This window comes from Dendrobium catenatum, unplaced genomic scaffold (assembly GCF_001605985.2).
Source record: "Dendrobium catenatum unplaced genomic scaffold, ASM160598v2 fragScaff_scaffold_510, whole genome shotgun sequence".
In the NCBI taxonomy this organism is placed as follows: Eukaryota; Viridiplantae; Streptophyta; class Magnoliopsida; order Asparagales; family Orchidaceae; genus Dendrobium; species Dendrobium catenatum.
Genome location: NW_021318972.1, coordinates 649,172 through 665,169, shown reverse-complemented (window position 1 = coordinate 665,169; position 15,998 = coordinate 649,172). Strand labels below are relative to the sequence as shown.

Genomic DNA, 15,998 nt, shown 5'->3' with positions numbered 1-15,998 from the left:
TTAAAATCATACCTGCAGCCATTTTGTAAGTGGTTTGTGATAAATAAATTGACCTGAATTTTGAACATTCTGAAGCATTTGGGACTTTAGGTATCAGCACTAGAGCCGTTTTTTTCCAATCAGTTGGCATTACTCCCGTTAAAAAGAACTCATTAATTGCATTCCAGGTATCTTCCCCCACTATGTTCCAATAAGGTTTGAAAAAACAAGCATTTGCCCCATCCATACTTGGTGATTTATTGTTGCTCATTTTCATGATAGTTGTGTATAATTCTACCTTTGTGTAATCTGAATTCAACAGCTCTTTCATCTCCTCATTTATGCAATTTTTCATACTAAGGCCAATTAGAGAGTTCACATTTACGTTTCCTCCATTTATTCATGAAATAATTTTCAAAAATCTTGTGAATAATTTCTGGATCAGTTTCCATAGAGTCTTCTGCATCCACAATTTGATTAATCAAGTTTCTGTTTCTTCTAGCTGTTGCATAGGTGTGGAAAAAACGAGAATTTTTTTTACCTTCTTCCATCCATTGTATTTTTGACCTTTGTCTACACCATGTTGCCATCCTTGCCAGTGTGGTATTGAGCTCTTGCACTTTCAGTCTGAGCTTAAGCAGATTTTCCGAATTTAAACCACCCTCCTTCGCCTCTTCTTCTTGCATATACAAAATATCATTTTGAAGTTCTTATTTCTTAATGTTGCGTTCTTTCAGTTTATTTTTGCTCCAAAAGTAAAGATGTTTTAGGGATCTTTTAATCTTCCTTTTTAGGACATCAACCGCTTCCCCATAATCTTTCTTTTTCCAAGCATTATAAATAATGCCTCTTGCTGCCTGATCATGTTTGTTGTGTGATAGAAAAGTCCCTCTCAAACTTATGGGAAAATTCTATAAGATGGTAGTAAGACCTGCAATGCTTTAATGTGTAGAATGTTGGCCATTAAAAGAGAGTGTTGCAGAGATGAGGATACTCAGGTGGATGAGTGGCTTTACTCTTAAAAACAAGATACAAAATGAGAATATACGTGAAAAGGTTGGAGTAGCTCCAGCGAAAGATAAGATTAGAGAGAGTCACCTTAGATGATTTGGTCACATAAAAGCGAGGCCTTCCGATAACCCAGTTAGGAAAGTAGATGTATTATATTTGACTTATGTTAAGAAAGGTAGAGATAGACCTAAAAAAAAATGTGTTAAGAAAATATTAGAAATGACTATTGCTTATTAGATTTAGATGAAAAATTGACTCTTAAAAGGACACAATGGAGAAAAAAGATTCATGTAGCCGACCCCACATAGTGGGATAAAGACTTGTTGTTGTTGGTGTTGTTGTAGTATTAGTGTTTTAGTATATTTACCATTTCATCCATCACTCTTGTCAATCACTATTATCTTCCATGTTTGATCTAATCACCAATATCCTTTACCAACATAGAAGAAGTGCTACATGTTATTCTTGGTCAAACTTGATTCTTTTTCATTAGCCTCTCGATGAGCATTGGGTCATCCTATCTAAACAAGTCAAGTATTAATCTTTGAAAAAAATTGTATTCCCTAAATAGATCCATATTTAAGTGTCAAATCAATTGCTTGTGCAGCACTCAAGATAGTATCTTTTTAAATCATAAAACTAATGCCTGATTCCCATATTTCACATCCAACTTTAGGTCATCTATACGCCAAAAAATAATTGTTCAGCAAATGAAAGGTACTTCAACAGTTACCTTATTATTAAAATGTCTGATTTCTATCTGGAGTATCTCATAACATCTTAGCATGAAGAAGAGAGTCATTCATTGAATGCAAGGAATCAAGTATTATTATATAAATTTGCAAATTTAAAACAGGTGCCAAAACAACTGCCATTCAAGTAACTGACATGAAAACAATTTAAATCTAAACATATTTGAGGGTCTCGCATCACTCTTTAACTTCCCTTGTATTTTTATTTCTTTCTCCTGTACTGAAGTGTTTTAACGATTCTATCTTGTTGGTATTTCCATAATAGCTCTTACTTTAACTACAGCAGGCGAATATAAAAGCCAAAATTTAATTGCATGGCAATAAAATCAAATATAATTGATTTGCTCACCATTCTTTATGATAATTGGATGAGTCAAAATTAAACTTATTACGGAGCATAAGAGTATTGATTTAGTCCCATATTAGATTGGTAAAGCATACATCAGTCGAAAAAAAAAAACTAGTGGTTGGCCTACACCCACTCGATTAAGTTTTTATGTTGGAACTTGGAGATGAATCTAGTCATTAGTGTATCAAGCCCAATTTGATACCATATTGATCTACACTGTCTAACAAGCGATACAAAAACCAAAAGTTTAGTTGGGATTGAGCAACTCTCCCATGGGTCTTGACAGGTTCTTTTACAGTCAAATAAGGTTCATAAGCGGATGATTTTCATACAAGTTAAATAGCCTCTTGGTGCTTTTGATTGTTATTACTGTTAAAAAACTATTGTTTAAGTGACAGAGATGGTTGATGTAGAGAGTTACCATATGAAGGAGATTGATTAAAATATGTAAAAATATAGGATTTAATCCCATATGAGATTGGTGAAAATTTTCATAGAAAATGCTTATCATCAAGTAGATGGGATACTACTTAGGCCCCAACCCTCTTAAGAAGGTCATCTTAACATTTGCTTCTTGATCTTATTTTTATACGAGGTTAATTCCTTGCAATTATCCCTATTTAAGCAATAAACTTCATTCAATTGGTCGAGTTCAATCATAAAATGTCAATTACTAAATTAGTAAAGACTGAATTGTTCATCATCTTTCAATCATTCAGTGATTTGTTGTCAATCAAACTTAAAATTCAGATTGAAACCCTTCTAAATTCATCAATAAACCTAAATCTTCAATCACTTTCAATCATTCAATCAAAATCCACTGTAAAGCTCAGCATGTAAAATCCAATTCAAATCTAAACCCTAAACCCCTTTGGACATTCCCTTTCTCAGGGAAATTTTCAATTAGATCAAAACCCTAGATAAAATCTCTAAAAGTGCATTTGATGAATCATTCATATGTTGATTAGACATATCCCTAAAGTCTATCTATTTATTTTGTAGGCATTCATATCCTTCTAAACCTTCAAACTCAAAGCATATTCCATAGGGCCAAACTTTCAAATATTTACAACCCATGCCATTGAATATAGCATCTTGGTGTAAACTCCCTCGAAAGCATTAGTAAACTTATTCATAATTATCATTACAATGATTTGGACTCCTTTGAGTTCATGGTAGACTAAGGATGACCATAGTTGACCTAGTTTGACCCATGGATTCTTTTAAACATAAACCATTCATATGAATGAATCATATTGAATCATTCAATTCAAGACTTAGATTTGGTCCTTAGGCATTTGACAATCATTCATGATCATGCATAGATCCACTTGAGATCTTTAAGAGCCTAGGTTAACCATCATTGGTCATTTTGACCATTAAAGGTCTCTTTGAACCCTAAACCTTAAATCTCAATACAGAAGCTCACCTAAACTCCAAAAAAGCATTCAAACTTCTCCAAACATAAAATCATACATGCTTAAACCCAACTGAACCCTTGGTGGACCATAATTGACCAGGGTTGACCAAGAAACTATTAAACCCTATAACTCTAAATTGAACTTTGTTGAAACTTCCAACAAATCCAAAATCATATTTGGAGTGGATTGGTGCCAATCCCAAGGCCTGGTCAAGCCTGGTTGACCAAGTAAAACTATATTAAATGAACCAACCCTAAACCTCCTAAATTTGAATTCCAATGATCTAAACTAAACCAAGGCATCCTAACCATTTGGGTGAGTGTCCATTGGGTCCCCAAGGGTCAACCCTAGGAGACCTAGCCCTTAGGCCCACTTGAACTAGCCAATTGGGCTAACCAAAATGGTCGAGAGAGATGTCCATTAAGCTATTTCTCAATTCAAGTCAAACCATGCCAATTAAGATCATGCATTAGGCCCATGGACCCTATGCACTAAAACTAGCCAGTCTAGCTTATCCAAACCTTAAAAAATACAAATCCCTAAGCTATTTACAAATTCAGACTAAACCATGGCAAATTAACCATTGCATTTCCTTCTGTAATGTTTCAGACACCTATGTCAATCATCTCAGGTGAGGTGGTGGCCGAAAAATCAAGAAACAGCCATGCACATGGCTTAGTTCAACTTTAGCTCCCTCAATAACCAACCACATGGGCTATAACTTCTTTGGTGAGTTCTCCTGAGCCTATTGGCCTGTTCCTAATTGCTTTTGCGGCTTGACATGGCCAGACCTAGAGGGAAGTTTGATTCGGACAAGAAGACTATAAATACTCCCATTTTTCTCTATTACATGGTTATGGCAGTTGCTTCCAAAACACTCCCTAGCCTCATAGTATTCATTCTGCAGCTCTCGATCCTATCTAGTGATCATCTCTGACAAGTTTGAGCGAGCTTCAATGATCCCGTCTTGACCAAAACTCAAATCCTATTCCAATGAGTTTTAGACTACCCAACCTGAAGGAAAAGTGCTCCTTGGGGTTAGATGAATTCAATCCAATAAAGATCTAACATAATTCACCACTGTATTGAGGTAGGATCTAAACTCTAGCTCTTCATCCCTATGTGTCGCTCAAGTGTGAAAAAACATTCAATCCAAGGGTATCCAACTGTTGAATTGAAGGTTCATGAGAAGTGATGCTCTCTAATTAATTTGAACAAAATCCATAGAGCTGATCACCTAGATCATGTTAAAAAATCATTTATGGTTGAGAAACCTTGCGAGAGGTTGGAGATGAAATCAGAGTGGTTGGTTTCAATCAATAGCTCTAATTAAGTCGGATCACGCTCTGTTTGGTGCTCCAATGGTTTTGAGTCTTTAAACTAGAACCATTCGATCTCAAATCGGGTGGTTGTAAACTAAAGTGTGTTATCCTTGGGTCCCTCTAATGATTGCTAAGCCAATTAAATGGTGCCGTGTAGAAAGCTCGGCACAATCAGCTGGCTGACTATGTAAATGGCTAAATAAATTCATAGAAATTCATCTGTTCTTAGAAAAATCACAACTTATCACACACTTATTTGAATTAGGCATAAATAAGCTTTATGGATTTCTCTTGAGTAGAATAAAAGCCTTAAGGTTTGAAACTAAATTTCTAATGGATTAAAAATAATTTCAAAAATACTCTTTAGACTTTTTTTGAGATTATTAATTAAACTTAAATCATCTTGACCCCAAATTTATATAGGTTAATCATGGATGTTTATGACATGTTAGAAATTATTCATCTTTGTTTGGAATCTTTTAAGGCTTCAATTAGGTCATTCAAATTGACCTATACATTCAAATTGTCCTAGATGCAAATCCATAAAGCATTAGGATTTGATTTGCTATGGTGTGTTAAATTAGTGTCCAAGGGTTAGATTACCATAGATTTGAACACAATCCAAGATCTAGTTGGCCTAAAATTTAATTTCAAAAGAATAAATATATTTAATTAAGAAATTAATTACAAACTCAAGGACTTTGCTGATTAAATTTTTTGGGTTTAGTCATTAAATCTTAATTCACTTAGGGTTTAAATTTCAAGTGATTTAGAACTCATTTGGTCTGTCAAATAGTAAACTCTAAATTCCTTTATATAATTGTTTAGGATTTTAATAAATCATTAAAAATATTAAAGAAATAAAAAAATCTATAAAATAAATTGCATTCAACTTTAAATTCATTAAACATTAAAATAAAAATAAAGGCTTTTTCATAAAATTTAAAAAACTAAAAGTTAATTAAAAATTAAAAAAAATTCAATAAATAAATTAATAAAATAATTAAATAAATAATCAATTAAATAATTCCAAATTCAATCAGTAAAAGAAATAAAAAATATATATAAATAAAATAAATAAAAATAAGAAAATGATAAATGAAATTAAATTGATTTAAATGGAGTAAAATTCAAATAACAAATTAAATTCAGCTTAAACAAATAGATTGAATTAAATGAATCAAATAAAATGAATGACATAAAAATAAAAATAATAAAACAAGGCTTTATCTATTTGCTTTCTCTCTTAAGAGAGAGCAAATGCATTTGATTTAGAAAGCCTAAGATTTTATTAATTGATAACTTTAAAGCTTATTTGAAATTATTAATTAACAAGGTTTTTTTTAAAAAAAATAAACTATTAAATTAAATGTTGATAAAATGAAATAACTCTATGCAATTGCTATCTTTTTGGAGGGGAATAAATGCATTATGCTTATGAGCCTAAGATTTGTTGATCAATGAGTTCTACTGTTCTAGCACTCAGAGGTTGTTAAGCATTATGTTCTTTAAAATTTAAAGTTAAACAACTTGAATATTTAAAACATTTTAATAAAATATAAAGTTTTAAATTATTAAAACTTAAATTTAAATCAAATCTCCTTAACCTTAAACAAATGAAAGTAAATTTTAAATAATTTAAATAAAAAATGCTTAGGGCATATCCGAACCACACAACTTTTATACACACTTTAAATGATTTATTTGGACAACCAATTATAGGCTAGGCTAAGCCAATGATTTCTTTTGGTTTATTGTATAAGATGCCATGGTTGAAGGGTATTTGCATAGCTTGTGTGTTTACTTTACGTACTCTGGATGTCATATATATATTCATTACATTAATAGATACACTACAAATTTATTTTACTTGCAGTCCACCTTACTTTTCAGTATGATGCACTTGCATTTATTGAGTTAGTGGCAGTATTTACTTTTTAGTATTTCTCCCAAATCTAAATAAATTCTAAAATCAAACTCAAATTTAAATCTAAATATTTTCTTAAATCAATAAATCCTTCAGTAAATCAATTAGGTTTTATGCATACCTTTTAGTAAAAAAAAAAATTAAACTTTGGTTAAGTTTTTTTAATTTAAAAAGTCTATTCTCCACTTTAATCAAGACTTTTATCAAGACTTCATTTGCGATTTAATTTAACTATAGAGGCTTTCCTCTATATGGAGTCTAGAAAACAACAATAAAATAAACCCTATTTTAGTTATCTATATGAGCTAAAAAAATCTTATAGACACAAACATAGTTTTATACCTAGGTAATGGTGTGTTTCTTTTATCTTTTGAAATGAATTTAGCATTTCCTATATTGTGATTGATTATGAAAGACCTTTATTTCTCTTTTCAATTAAGATGAAAGCATTAGTCTATCTTTCAAGATATTATAATGTTTGGCTATACAAAATTGATTAAAGAAATATAAAGGGAATTAGTGGCACATTTATTTGTCCCCAGTGTTGCACTCCAAAGATAATATCAAACCAAATTTGAATAAACTTATGACAAACATATTTAATGAAATCATACCAAATTAAATATTTAGAATTTTATACCTAAAATAACATCTTATTAATACTAATATATAAATAAAATCAAATGAAACATGCCCTTTATACATGTTTTCCAAAGACCAGAGATAGATCTCACCCCAACCTTCTTCTCTTTTTTTAAAACTTATTGTGTTCATCTTATCTTCATAATCATCTCACCTAACTAGGCTCTCAAAATATTCAATTGCAAAATAAGTACGTCCCACACAAATAAACACAATCAAATAAATAAATCTAAGGTCTATACGAAATAATGTAAATACAAATATGTCAATGCAGATAAATTGCGGGTATCTATACAAGTTCCTATCAAGAGGCTCAACCAGAGAGGGCATGCACTCATAGCAACGCTTACTCGAAAGAGACCTCACCTAGAGAGTCAATCGCCAGCATCAATCCATTAGCAAATAGGAACTTGCCTCAGCAAAGATTGCAACATACAAGCTAGCACCAAGAGAGATGGATTAAAAATGCATTCATTCTCAACAAGTTCATTATGAAGGCTCACCCAAATAGGCTTTAATCTTATGGGGAACTCAATCCAAGAAAGCTTCCTCCCCCATAGCAGTTGCCCTCAACTAAGACAATTTGTCTTCCGTGGATGGCCCAATAGGAGCTACAGGAAGCACACACTTACAAGAGTCTATGATTGTGATTTCATCGGCCGTGTTCATCCTTGGGTCTCAATCACTTTTTCCTAGGTACTCGATATTTACTCCTAGGAACTCACTACTAGGCCCTAGAAACTCACCTCCATAAACTTACACTAACCATAAGTTCTCGAAGGCTTTCCCAAGACGTTTGCCTGAAAGGACTCACCAAAGATACTCAATAAAGGACCTAGTAAGAGGTAGAGGGCCATGTTTATCCCAATCAACTTAGTCCATATATTTGTGTCAGTTTGTACACATCTTTCACAATTTTTTTCTATATTTAGTCTTTCTTCAAGCCCTCTTAACCCTTTAAATAAATGGTTAAGAAGAATAATTTGGACTTAATGATGCTTCATGCCATTTTTTATACTATTTTCATTATTCATGGAGATCTGTTAGCCTCTTTCTTACTCTTTAGGCAGACTAATTTCCTCAATTGATTTTCTTGCTCTAGCTAGGTAGTAGGGTCACATGTCCCCAATGGACAAGTTTAATTCAACACTACTTGAAACATGCATGTTGCATTTCTATATCAAAATGAGCAAAAAATATTACAGACATGTCAAGAGATGTTATGATAATCTTCCCTCAGCAAAAATTAAAAAGTCGAAGGAGGATTGTCACTATTTAAATTTTTCTACACAAAATTAAAATTTAAAGTAACTTAAGTGCAAACATATCGAACCCTATGGCTTTTTGCCTTGATATTTGATGGAAGATCACTCTATTGAATGGTGTCAGCAATGTGATATCCGGTCCATCCGTAGGCCAATCATGCCAGCTGCCTCTCTTCGTGCAAACTCCAGTGACCTAAAACTGCAGGCTATACTAGAAAAATTTACCCGCTCTTTGTCTTTTTAAAGATACTATAAAAATTGAGGTCAAATGTATCTCAGGCAGTTGTTGATCAAAAATCAAAACCATTCATTGCATACATGGATGCAGACCCATTTTTCAGTAAGCCAAACAATTAAAGCCACAAAACTTCATTCAAAATAAGCAGCTAACAAGGTGAACGAAAACAATCCCAAGTCAGGAACTTTTTGCATACCACTAGAGGGGCGACTTCCTCCGCATCTCCAAACCCCAACACGTGGCGCTCTATCTGCTTCTCGCACCAGAGGAAAACCGGAACATAGAAGTGGTAAACCCTGGCCTTCTCCGGCGCAGTCAATTGGAGCTCGTTCAATCCAAACAGCCGACACAGATATCCCCCGCAGAGCAACCATTTGTCGATGCCCTCCGCCACGTTCTCTGTCGTAAATCCCATCCTCCGCAAAAGAGGCCCTGTGCAAATGAACTCAAAGAGGTCGTCCAAGGAGGATACGAGAGCCGAAGATGTGGGAAACACAGGCTGAGCCCCCGCTAAAAACCGCCGGAAGTGAGAATAACGCGGAGAAGCGAGGGTTTGGGGTGGTCGACCAGATTTGGGAGCGATTGAAGGGTCGGCAGTGTGGATAAATGGAGAGGGTTGGGATCGGAAGGGAAAGAGAGAAGAGCAAGACGTAGGGGAAATCGTGGTTAGAGTCGCCATAGTAATTCGACGACGGAGCTGAGTATGTCCGTGGTAACCGGACGGCTTCGGACACCTACTTTAGGTAATGCAGTGGGAGACTGTGAGCTCGCGGACTGCGGGAACAGAAAACCAATAACCCCTTTTATCGATCCCGCCCAATTTACAGTTGCTATAGCTGGAGCAGGGGCGACAACGCGAGACAGCTCGAGGGAGGGAGGGAGGGAGGATAGATAAAATGAGGTGCAGCGCTTGGTTTGACAACGTAAAAGGTTTTGCGCGAGTGGATGGAGTTTTTTTTTTTAATTAATAAAGTTCTAAAATTTAATAATTTAGAATAATGTTTTAGACTTTTAAGATGGTTTTTTTTACTATTTGATTTTCAAATTATAATTATATTTTTTATTGAGTTAGTATTTTTTGCTGTTTTCAATAAATTTTCATGCTAGAAAATTATTTTTTTATAATAACATTTAAAAAGTTATTATTTCAACCATAGTTTAATAACCATGTTGTGTCATGGAATATTCATGGCCGTAGAGAAATATAAAGTTTAACGTCTTAGCTTTGTACGAAGACCCAACACACAATCAAATAAAAGATAGATGATGCAGTATTCATAAGAGACACCAGCAATTTACGTGGAAATCTCATAAAATGGGGAAAAACCATAGGGCCTATGCATAGCATGAATGAATCTACTATTACTTGTAGTTGATTACAAATGAGTCTCTTCTTTGCGGAGGCCTTAACTTGATGTAATAAATATACATCATATAGAGTGCATGATGTGAATTGAAATAAGCACTATTGACTTGTTTGTATGATCGGCAGGCGACGGAGATCGCAGATTGTAGTCTGGTGACGGTGGTCGGAGGGACAATAGTCAATTGGCGACAGTGGTCAGAAAGATTGTTGTCTGGTAATGTAGGTCATAAGGATTGTAGTCGATGGTCAATGCTGGTAAGAAAGACTGTTGTTTAACAACAGAGGTCGGAAAGATCGTAATCGATTGGCGACAAAGGTTAGAAGTCCGGCGATGGACAAAAGTCAAGTGTCAAACAGAAGTCCAATAATTGACGGAAGTCCAACATCAAATAGAAGTCCAACGAAAGTCTAGCGATGGGCGAAAATCTGGCGACGGGTGGATGTCTAGCAATGTACGGAAGTCCAGCGACTGACAAAAGTCCAATGAAGAGTGAAAGTCCAGTGATGGATAGAAGTCTAGCGTTAGGCAGAAGTCCGATGAAAGTTTGTGGCCAGGTGAAAGTTTGGCGTTAGTTGGAAGCCAGGAAGAAGTCCTATGTCGGTGGCCGAGGAGACGTATGTCGTAAGTTAGCAGCCATGTATAAATCCAACATTAATTGGTGGTCGGGCGAAAGTTTAGCGTTAGTCGGCGGCTGGGCAAAAGTCCAACGTCAATTGACGGCCAGGTGGAAGTCCAACGATGGTCGAGGAGTCTGGTGGAAAGAGGGTTCTCTTCCTTCTCTTATTTACTTAGGCCCCTTCCTCCCTCCCTATTCCATGAGGGATGAGGGGTCTATTTATAGTTTTTTAAGAGTGGCATGAACTGTAAATATGAGAAAGATAAATGGTAAATTGGTAGTAGTTTAAATGGACGACCGATGTAGTTCCCCTTAATTATGGACCATTTACTGAGCACTTGAATGTCTTAATGATATCAAAATTTAACAATCTTAGGCTCGTTGGATTTGTCTCGTTGAACCACTCGATTCGACTATCAGCATGTCACATTTGGAAACCATTTGGTAATCCAACTTATGGTTTGAACATTCCAAATATGCTTTAGGTCTTTGATTTGGACTTATTTGGGCTCAGATTGAGTCGAATTTTGTGTTTTTGGGTTTGTATTTCTGAGACATTCAGTTCTATTATAAGTTTGTTGAAATAGGAGTTCAGATGGACCTTGATTTAATTTTTGAAGTTTCCAACTTGATTTTGCTTCGAGATTTGTGCCCAATCAAGATAATTTTTCGATTATATATCAAACAACCTTTATAAAAAATTACATTTGTCTCAGATGGACTCTTAAATACAGGGAGGATTAATACAATATTGAAAAAAAAATACAAATGTAGTCTCCTTATCAAATTTTAACAATATATAATTTTTTTATTCAAATTTATGAATGACACAATATCTCCACAATTATGGGTGAATGATTAAAGAATTTAATTTAAGGTCCTTTAATGCTAGATTGGTCATGCAACTTATCTTATTTGGTTAATTCCAATTTTTGATGTTCTTGATCTTAAATTTTATTTTATTTCTCTAATTTTTCTTTTATATCGGGATAAGTCATCAATCAATGTAACAATATTTTATTAGCTTCTAAGACATTTGAAAATTGTATAATTTTGAAAAAAAAATAAATTGGACTTTATTTTGTATTTTTGATTCATTGATTTTTTTTTTGCTGGTGTGAATTTTATATGAAAGATTTGGTAGTTGGTCTAATCTTAAGTGAAATTTAGTGATTAATCTCTTAGTACTTTAGTGAAGATTTAGTTTTATATTCTAAATTTTATTATTCCTTTTTCTCAACATAATTATTCTCTCTTTATTATAATATGGAGCTAGCTTTCTTCAACCTCAAAACATATCCAACATTTTCAAAATTCCCTCAAATATTCCCCCACATCACTCAACATCTCAATGACCTAACTCTAAAATAATACTAAGATAACCAAACCAAAAGCCAAATATATGAAGACAATGTTTAATTATGAGTAACTGGATTAAAAATATTGTAACTCATAAATGTCTAATGTAAAGTAAATAAAATTGCCATTATTTTTTTTATTCACTAATAATTTTCAGTCGCCAGCTGATATTATAAATATTAAGAAAGTAGTAGAAATTTATAAATTTGATGATTTGTCAATCTTGACTGCACAAGTTGCAGCAATTTCTAAAAAAATGGATAAATTTAAAATAAAAATCAGGACTGATGGATTTGATAATTTTAACAAAAATTCTAAAAATCTTAAAGTCGTAGTGCCGCACCATGTAGCATTGCAGTGTAATCCCTCAAATTTTGAATAACTCTACATGATATGAATGAGAAAGTACTCTTGGAAATATTATTCTACAATTAGCATACCTATTACAATATCAAGTTGCTTCTATTAAAATTTTGAAAAAGCAATTAAACCAGCTTGTAATTTTAATTAGTAGTAGACCTCTTGAATCTTTACTTAGCAATAATGAAGTTAGTCCAAAAGAAAAAGAAAAAGATCTTAGTGGAAGTCCTTTGAAGAATGGAAATAATGTACCTCGATCAAATTAAAAAATCTAGGCAAGTCTAACTGAAGACTATAAACTTAGCGTTATGTGGGAGGTAACTCAGATTTAGTTTGAGTGTGTTATTAATTTGGCTGAAGACTATAAACTTAGTGCTTTAAGGGAGACAACTCACTTGTGATTATTTGTTTGGTGCCCTAATGCACTAGTTATCATGTACTTGTGTTATTATTTTATATAACATATTTTATGTATTTTTATCACTCATATGAAAATATATGTTTGTTATGTTTGTTTGTGTTGTTATTTACATTGTATTAAATTCCCTTTATACTTAATTTTTTATATTATTTTCCACTAATATCTCTATATTTTGATTATCTAACTAACCTTAATAAAAATGGTAATAAAAAAATTAAGAAAAATTAAGATAATAATAAAACTCTTTATCATAGTTTAAATAAACATTGCTTTTTATTTCATAGATTAGTAAAAACTAAAAATTAACTAACTTTGATCATTTAAGTGATTGACTTAACTGAAATTTTTAAGTTATTTATATATACATTGATTTTTAAATTGAAGATGAATAAATAATGTTAAAGAATAGATATGGGTAGATTAAAATTGAAAAGCATAAAATAAACCAAATTTGACTAAGTAATTCTATTAAATCTTTGCAATAATTTCATTAAGATTGTAAAAAGATGATGAGCAAAATTGATATTTAAAATCATTAACTATGTACTTGTAAAAAAAAAAAAAAACTTGAAAAGAGTTCTAAAATGAAAATAAATCAAATAAATGAAACAAAATTGAGTATATTTTAAAAATGGTATCAATTAAAATCTTAGAATCTATCTGCAATCTTATACTAAAATTCACAAAAGAAAAGGCGGGAAAACTAATACAAATAATGGTGAACTAATGAAAATTTAATTTTAAATACAAACACATCCAATCTCTTAATCTTTATTATTGAATTTAAAATTTAGTAGTAATTATATTCATAATGAGTAACTTACAATTAAGTAATGCGCTATAGGAAAATTTTCCAATATCGACAACAATTTTAGGCTGTTTAACTCAATTTTCTGACAATTCTTTTGGGAGGTTTTTGGGCGGCTACAATAGCCAGAAATTAATGGACCCAAAATCACAGGTAAACCGCTGAAAGATTCTGGCACAAATGCCATCAGTGACCGCCGATTTTTACTGGTGGTATTACTGACGGTCAAACTGTCAATATTTTTGGTGGCCAAACCGCCGATTTTTACCAGCGATGAAATTGCATTAGTCCGGTATTGAAGTTTTTGGTGGCTAAACTAATAGAAACCTGTAGCAATTACAAAAAAAAAAAAAAAAGACAGCCCCCCTCTATCCAAATAAATGTTTATAAGTACTTGTAGGCAGTTCAAAACAGAAAACAAATACTTTTAACCATATACATAGCTAGTTCAAAACATAATATGTGAAACACACTAACATCCACAATCAATGAATACTCTAACAGTTCAAAATATAATATATATAAAGTTCAACTGTTAAATAATCTTTAAAATATAAATATGTTCTTTCATATCCATATGATCAAAATACACCATCTAGTTCTTCAAATAAATAACAATAACTAATTATCGTCCATATCATCGCTACCTTGTGATTCACGTATAGCCTCTTGCTCCTTTTTATTCTGGCTTTTATCTCGATATAATTGCAGCTCCGCATGCATCTCAACATGAATCTTTCTCATATCCTTTATCTCTCTTATCAGGGCAGCTACCCTCTTGCTAACGGTTTCTTCATTCCACAAACATCATAAAATGTTGAAGTAGATGTATTGCCCTCATAAGTATATCCCTGCAAACATAAGCCATAAATCTTCCCCTTATGCCTTCCTCTAATAATATTTGACTACATGTGATACTCAAAATAATGGGTCGATCCTAAAGATGATCCCTCACTAGTAGACTGCTGGCTATCCCAAAGTCATATAAAATCATCCTGTAAGAAAAATCCATAAATTAAAATTTCTATTTATTTCATATTATTACTCAAAAAATTATACTTACGTGAGCTTTTCTTCCCTTCTCGTCAACCCACTAATGATTAGCCTAATATTGGTGAGTCATTGTATGCAACTCCAGTGGTGTCAGCTCCGGACTAAGATACTCTTTATGCAAATAAAAAATATAATTGAAATAATGTACATATATTTATGAAACTAATTGAAATAATATTTTACCAGTCATCATCTATGTTCAGTATAAGGCACTAAACCACCGATATAAGGAGAGCTTCCTAAACCCCCAAAGTCATATGCTCTATTTTGCTTATTTTACTCTCTCAATTTGATAAACTCAATGCTTGTATAAGCTCTACTTAAATCAACCCATACTCCCTCGCTAATCCATAATAGATGTTGCCCAAACTTTCTAATGTCTGTGAACATGTCCCTAAGATGAGTAGAGCCTCTCCTCTCAAAATTTGCTTTAATCCTCATACCATGCTCATGCAACCACATAAAATATTTTTGTAAAACATAGGCATAATAAATGATATTAATACAAATTAAATAAAAAATTTCAAGTAATGCTAAATAAAAATACCTAAAATTTTTTGAACCACATATCCCCTAACTTCTTTTCGGATCTTCTTTCATGAGAAGTAAGAAGAATCATATTTGCTCTACATGATTTCACAAATCTTATGGCTAGGCTTCCTTGAGGGATTAAAGCTAGAGGTTAAATTATTTTGTCGATAACTTATAATAGATCAAATAATAATAACTTTGTATAATAAACTAAACTTATGTATCACCCTCAAGCTCTATATATACATGCTTATCTTCTACTATTGCAAGCTCCCCATCACCAACCTCTACTTGTGTTGATGGTCCATCCTATTTTAGCCGCATAAGAGGTGGGTAATATAGGGGAGGTGGTAAGGAGGGCAAGGGTAGGTTGATAGAGTTATTTATTATGTTGGTGGAGGGTAATATAGATAGAATGGAGCTGAGTGTGTTTTCTCTAAAAAGGATAATCAAGGACTCATTCACATATAAGGAGGGAGCTAGCTAGCATGGGGTAGTACTCCAACCACAGCTAGATCTACCTATCCCTGACCCTACTCAATGGGGATAGATAATGACTCCAAGGTGGTGGTGATGG

The 15,998-nt window shown here is 33.0% G+C and overlaps 1 protein-coding gene across 1 annotated transcript in view; it reads right to left on the bottom strand.

Annotated features, from left to right (window-relative positions):
* Positions 1–9,811, bottom strand: part of LOC110096698 (D-glycerate 3-kinase, chloroplastic) — a 13,088-nt gene extending 3,277 nt beyond the window's left edge. Inside the window, 1 exon segment of the mRNA XM_028694618.1 lies at positions 9,103–9,811. Within this exon segment, the coding sequence (XP_028550451.1) occupies positions 9,103–9,585 (483 nt within the window). The 5' untranslated portion in view covers positions 9,586–9,811.
* Between the last annotated feature and the right edge of the window lie 6,187 nt (positions 9,812–15,998).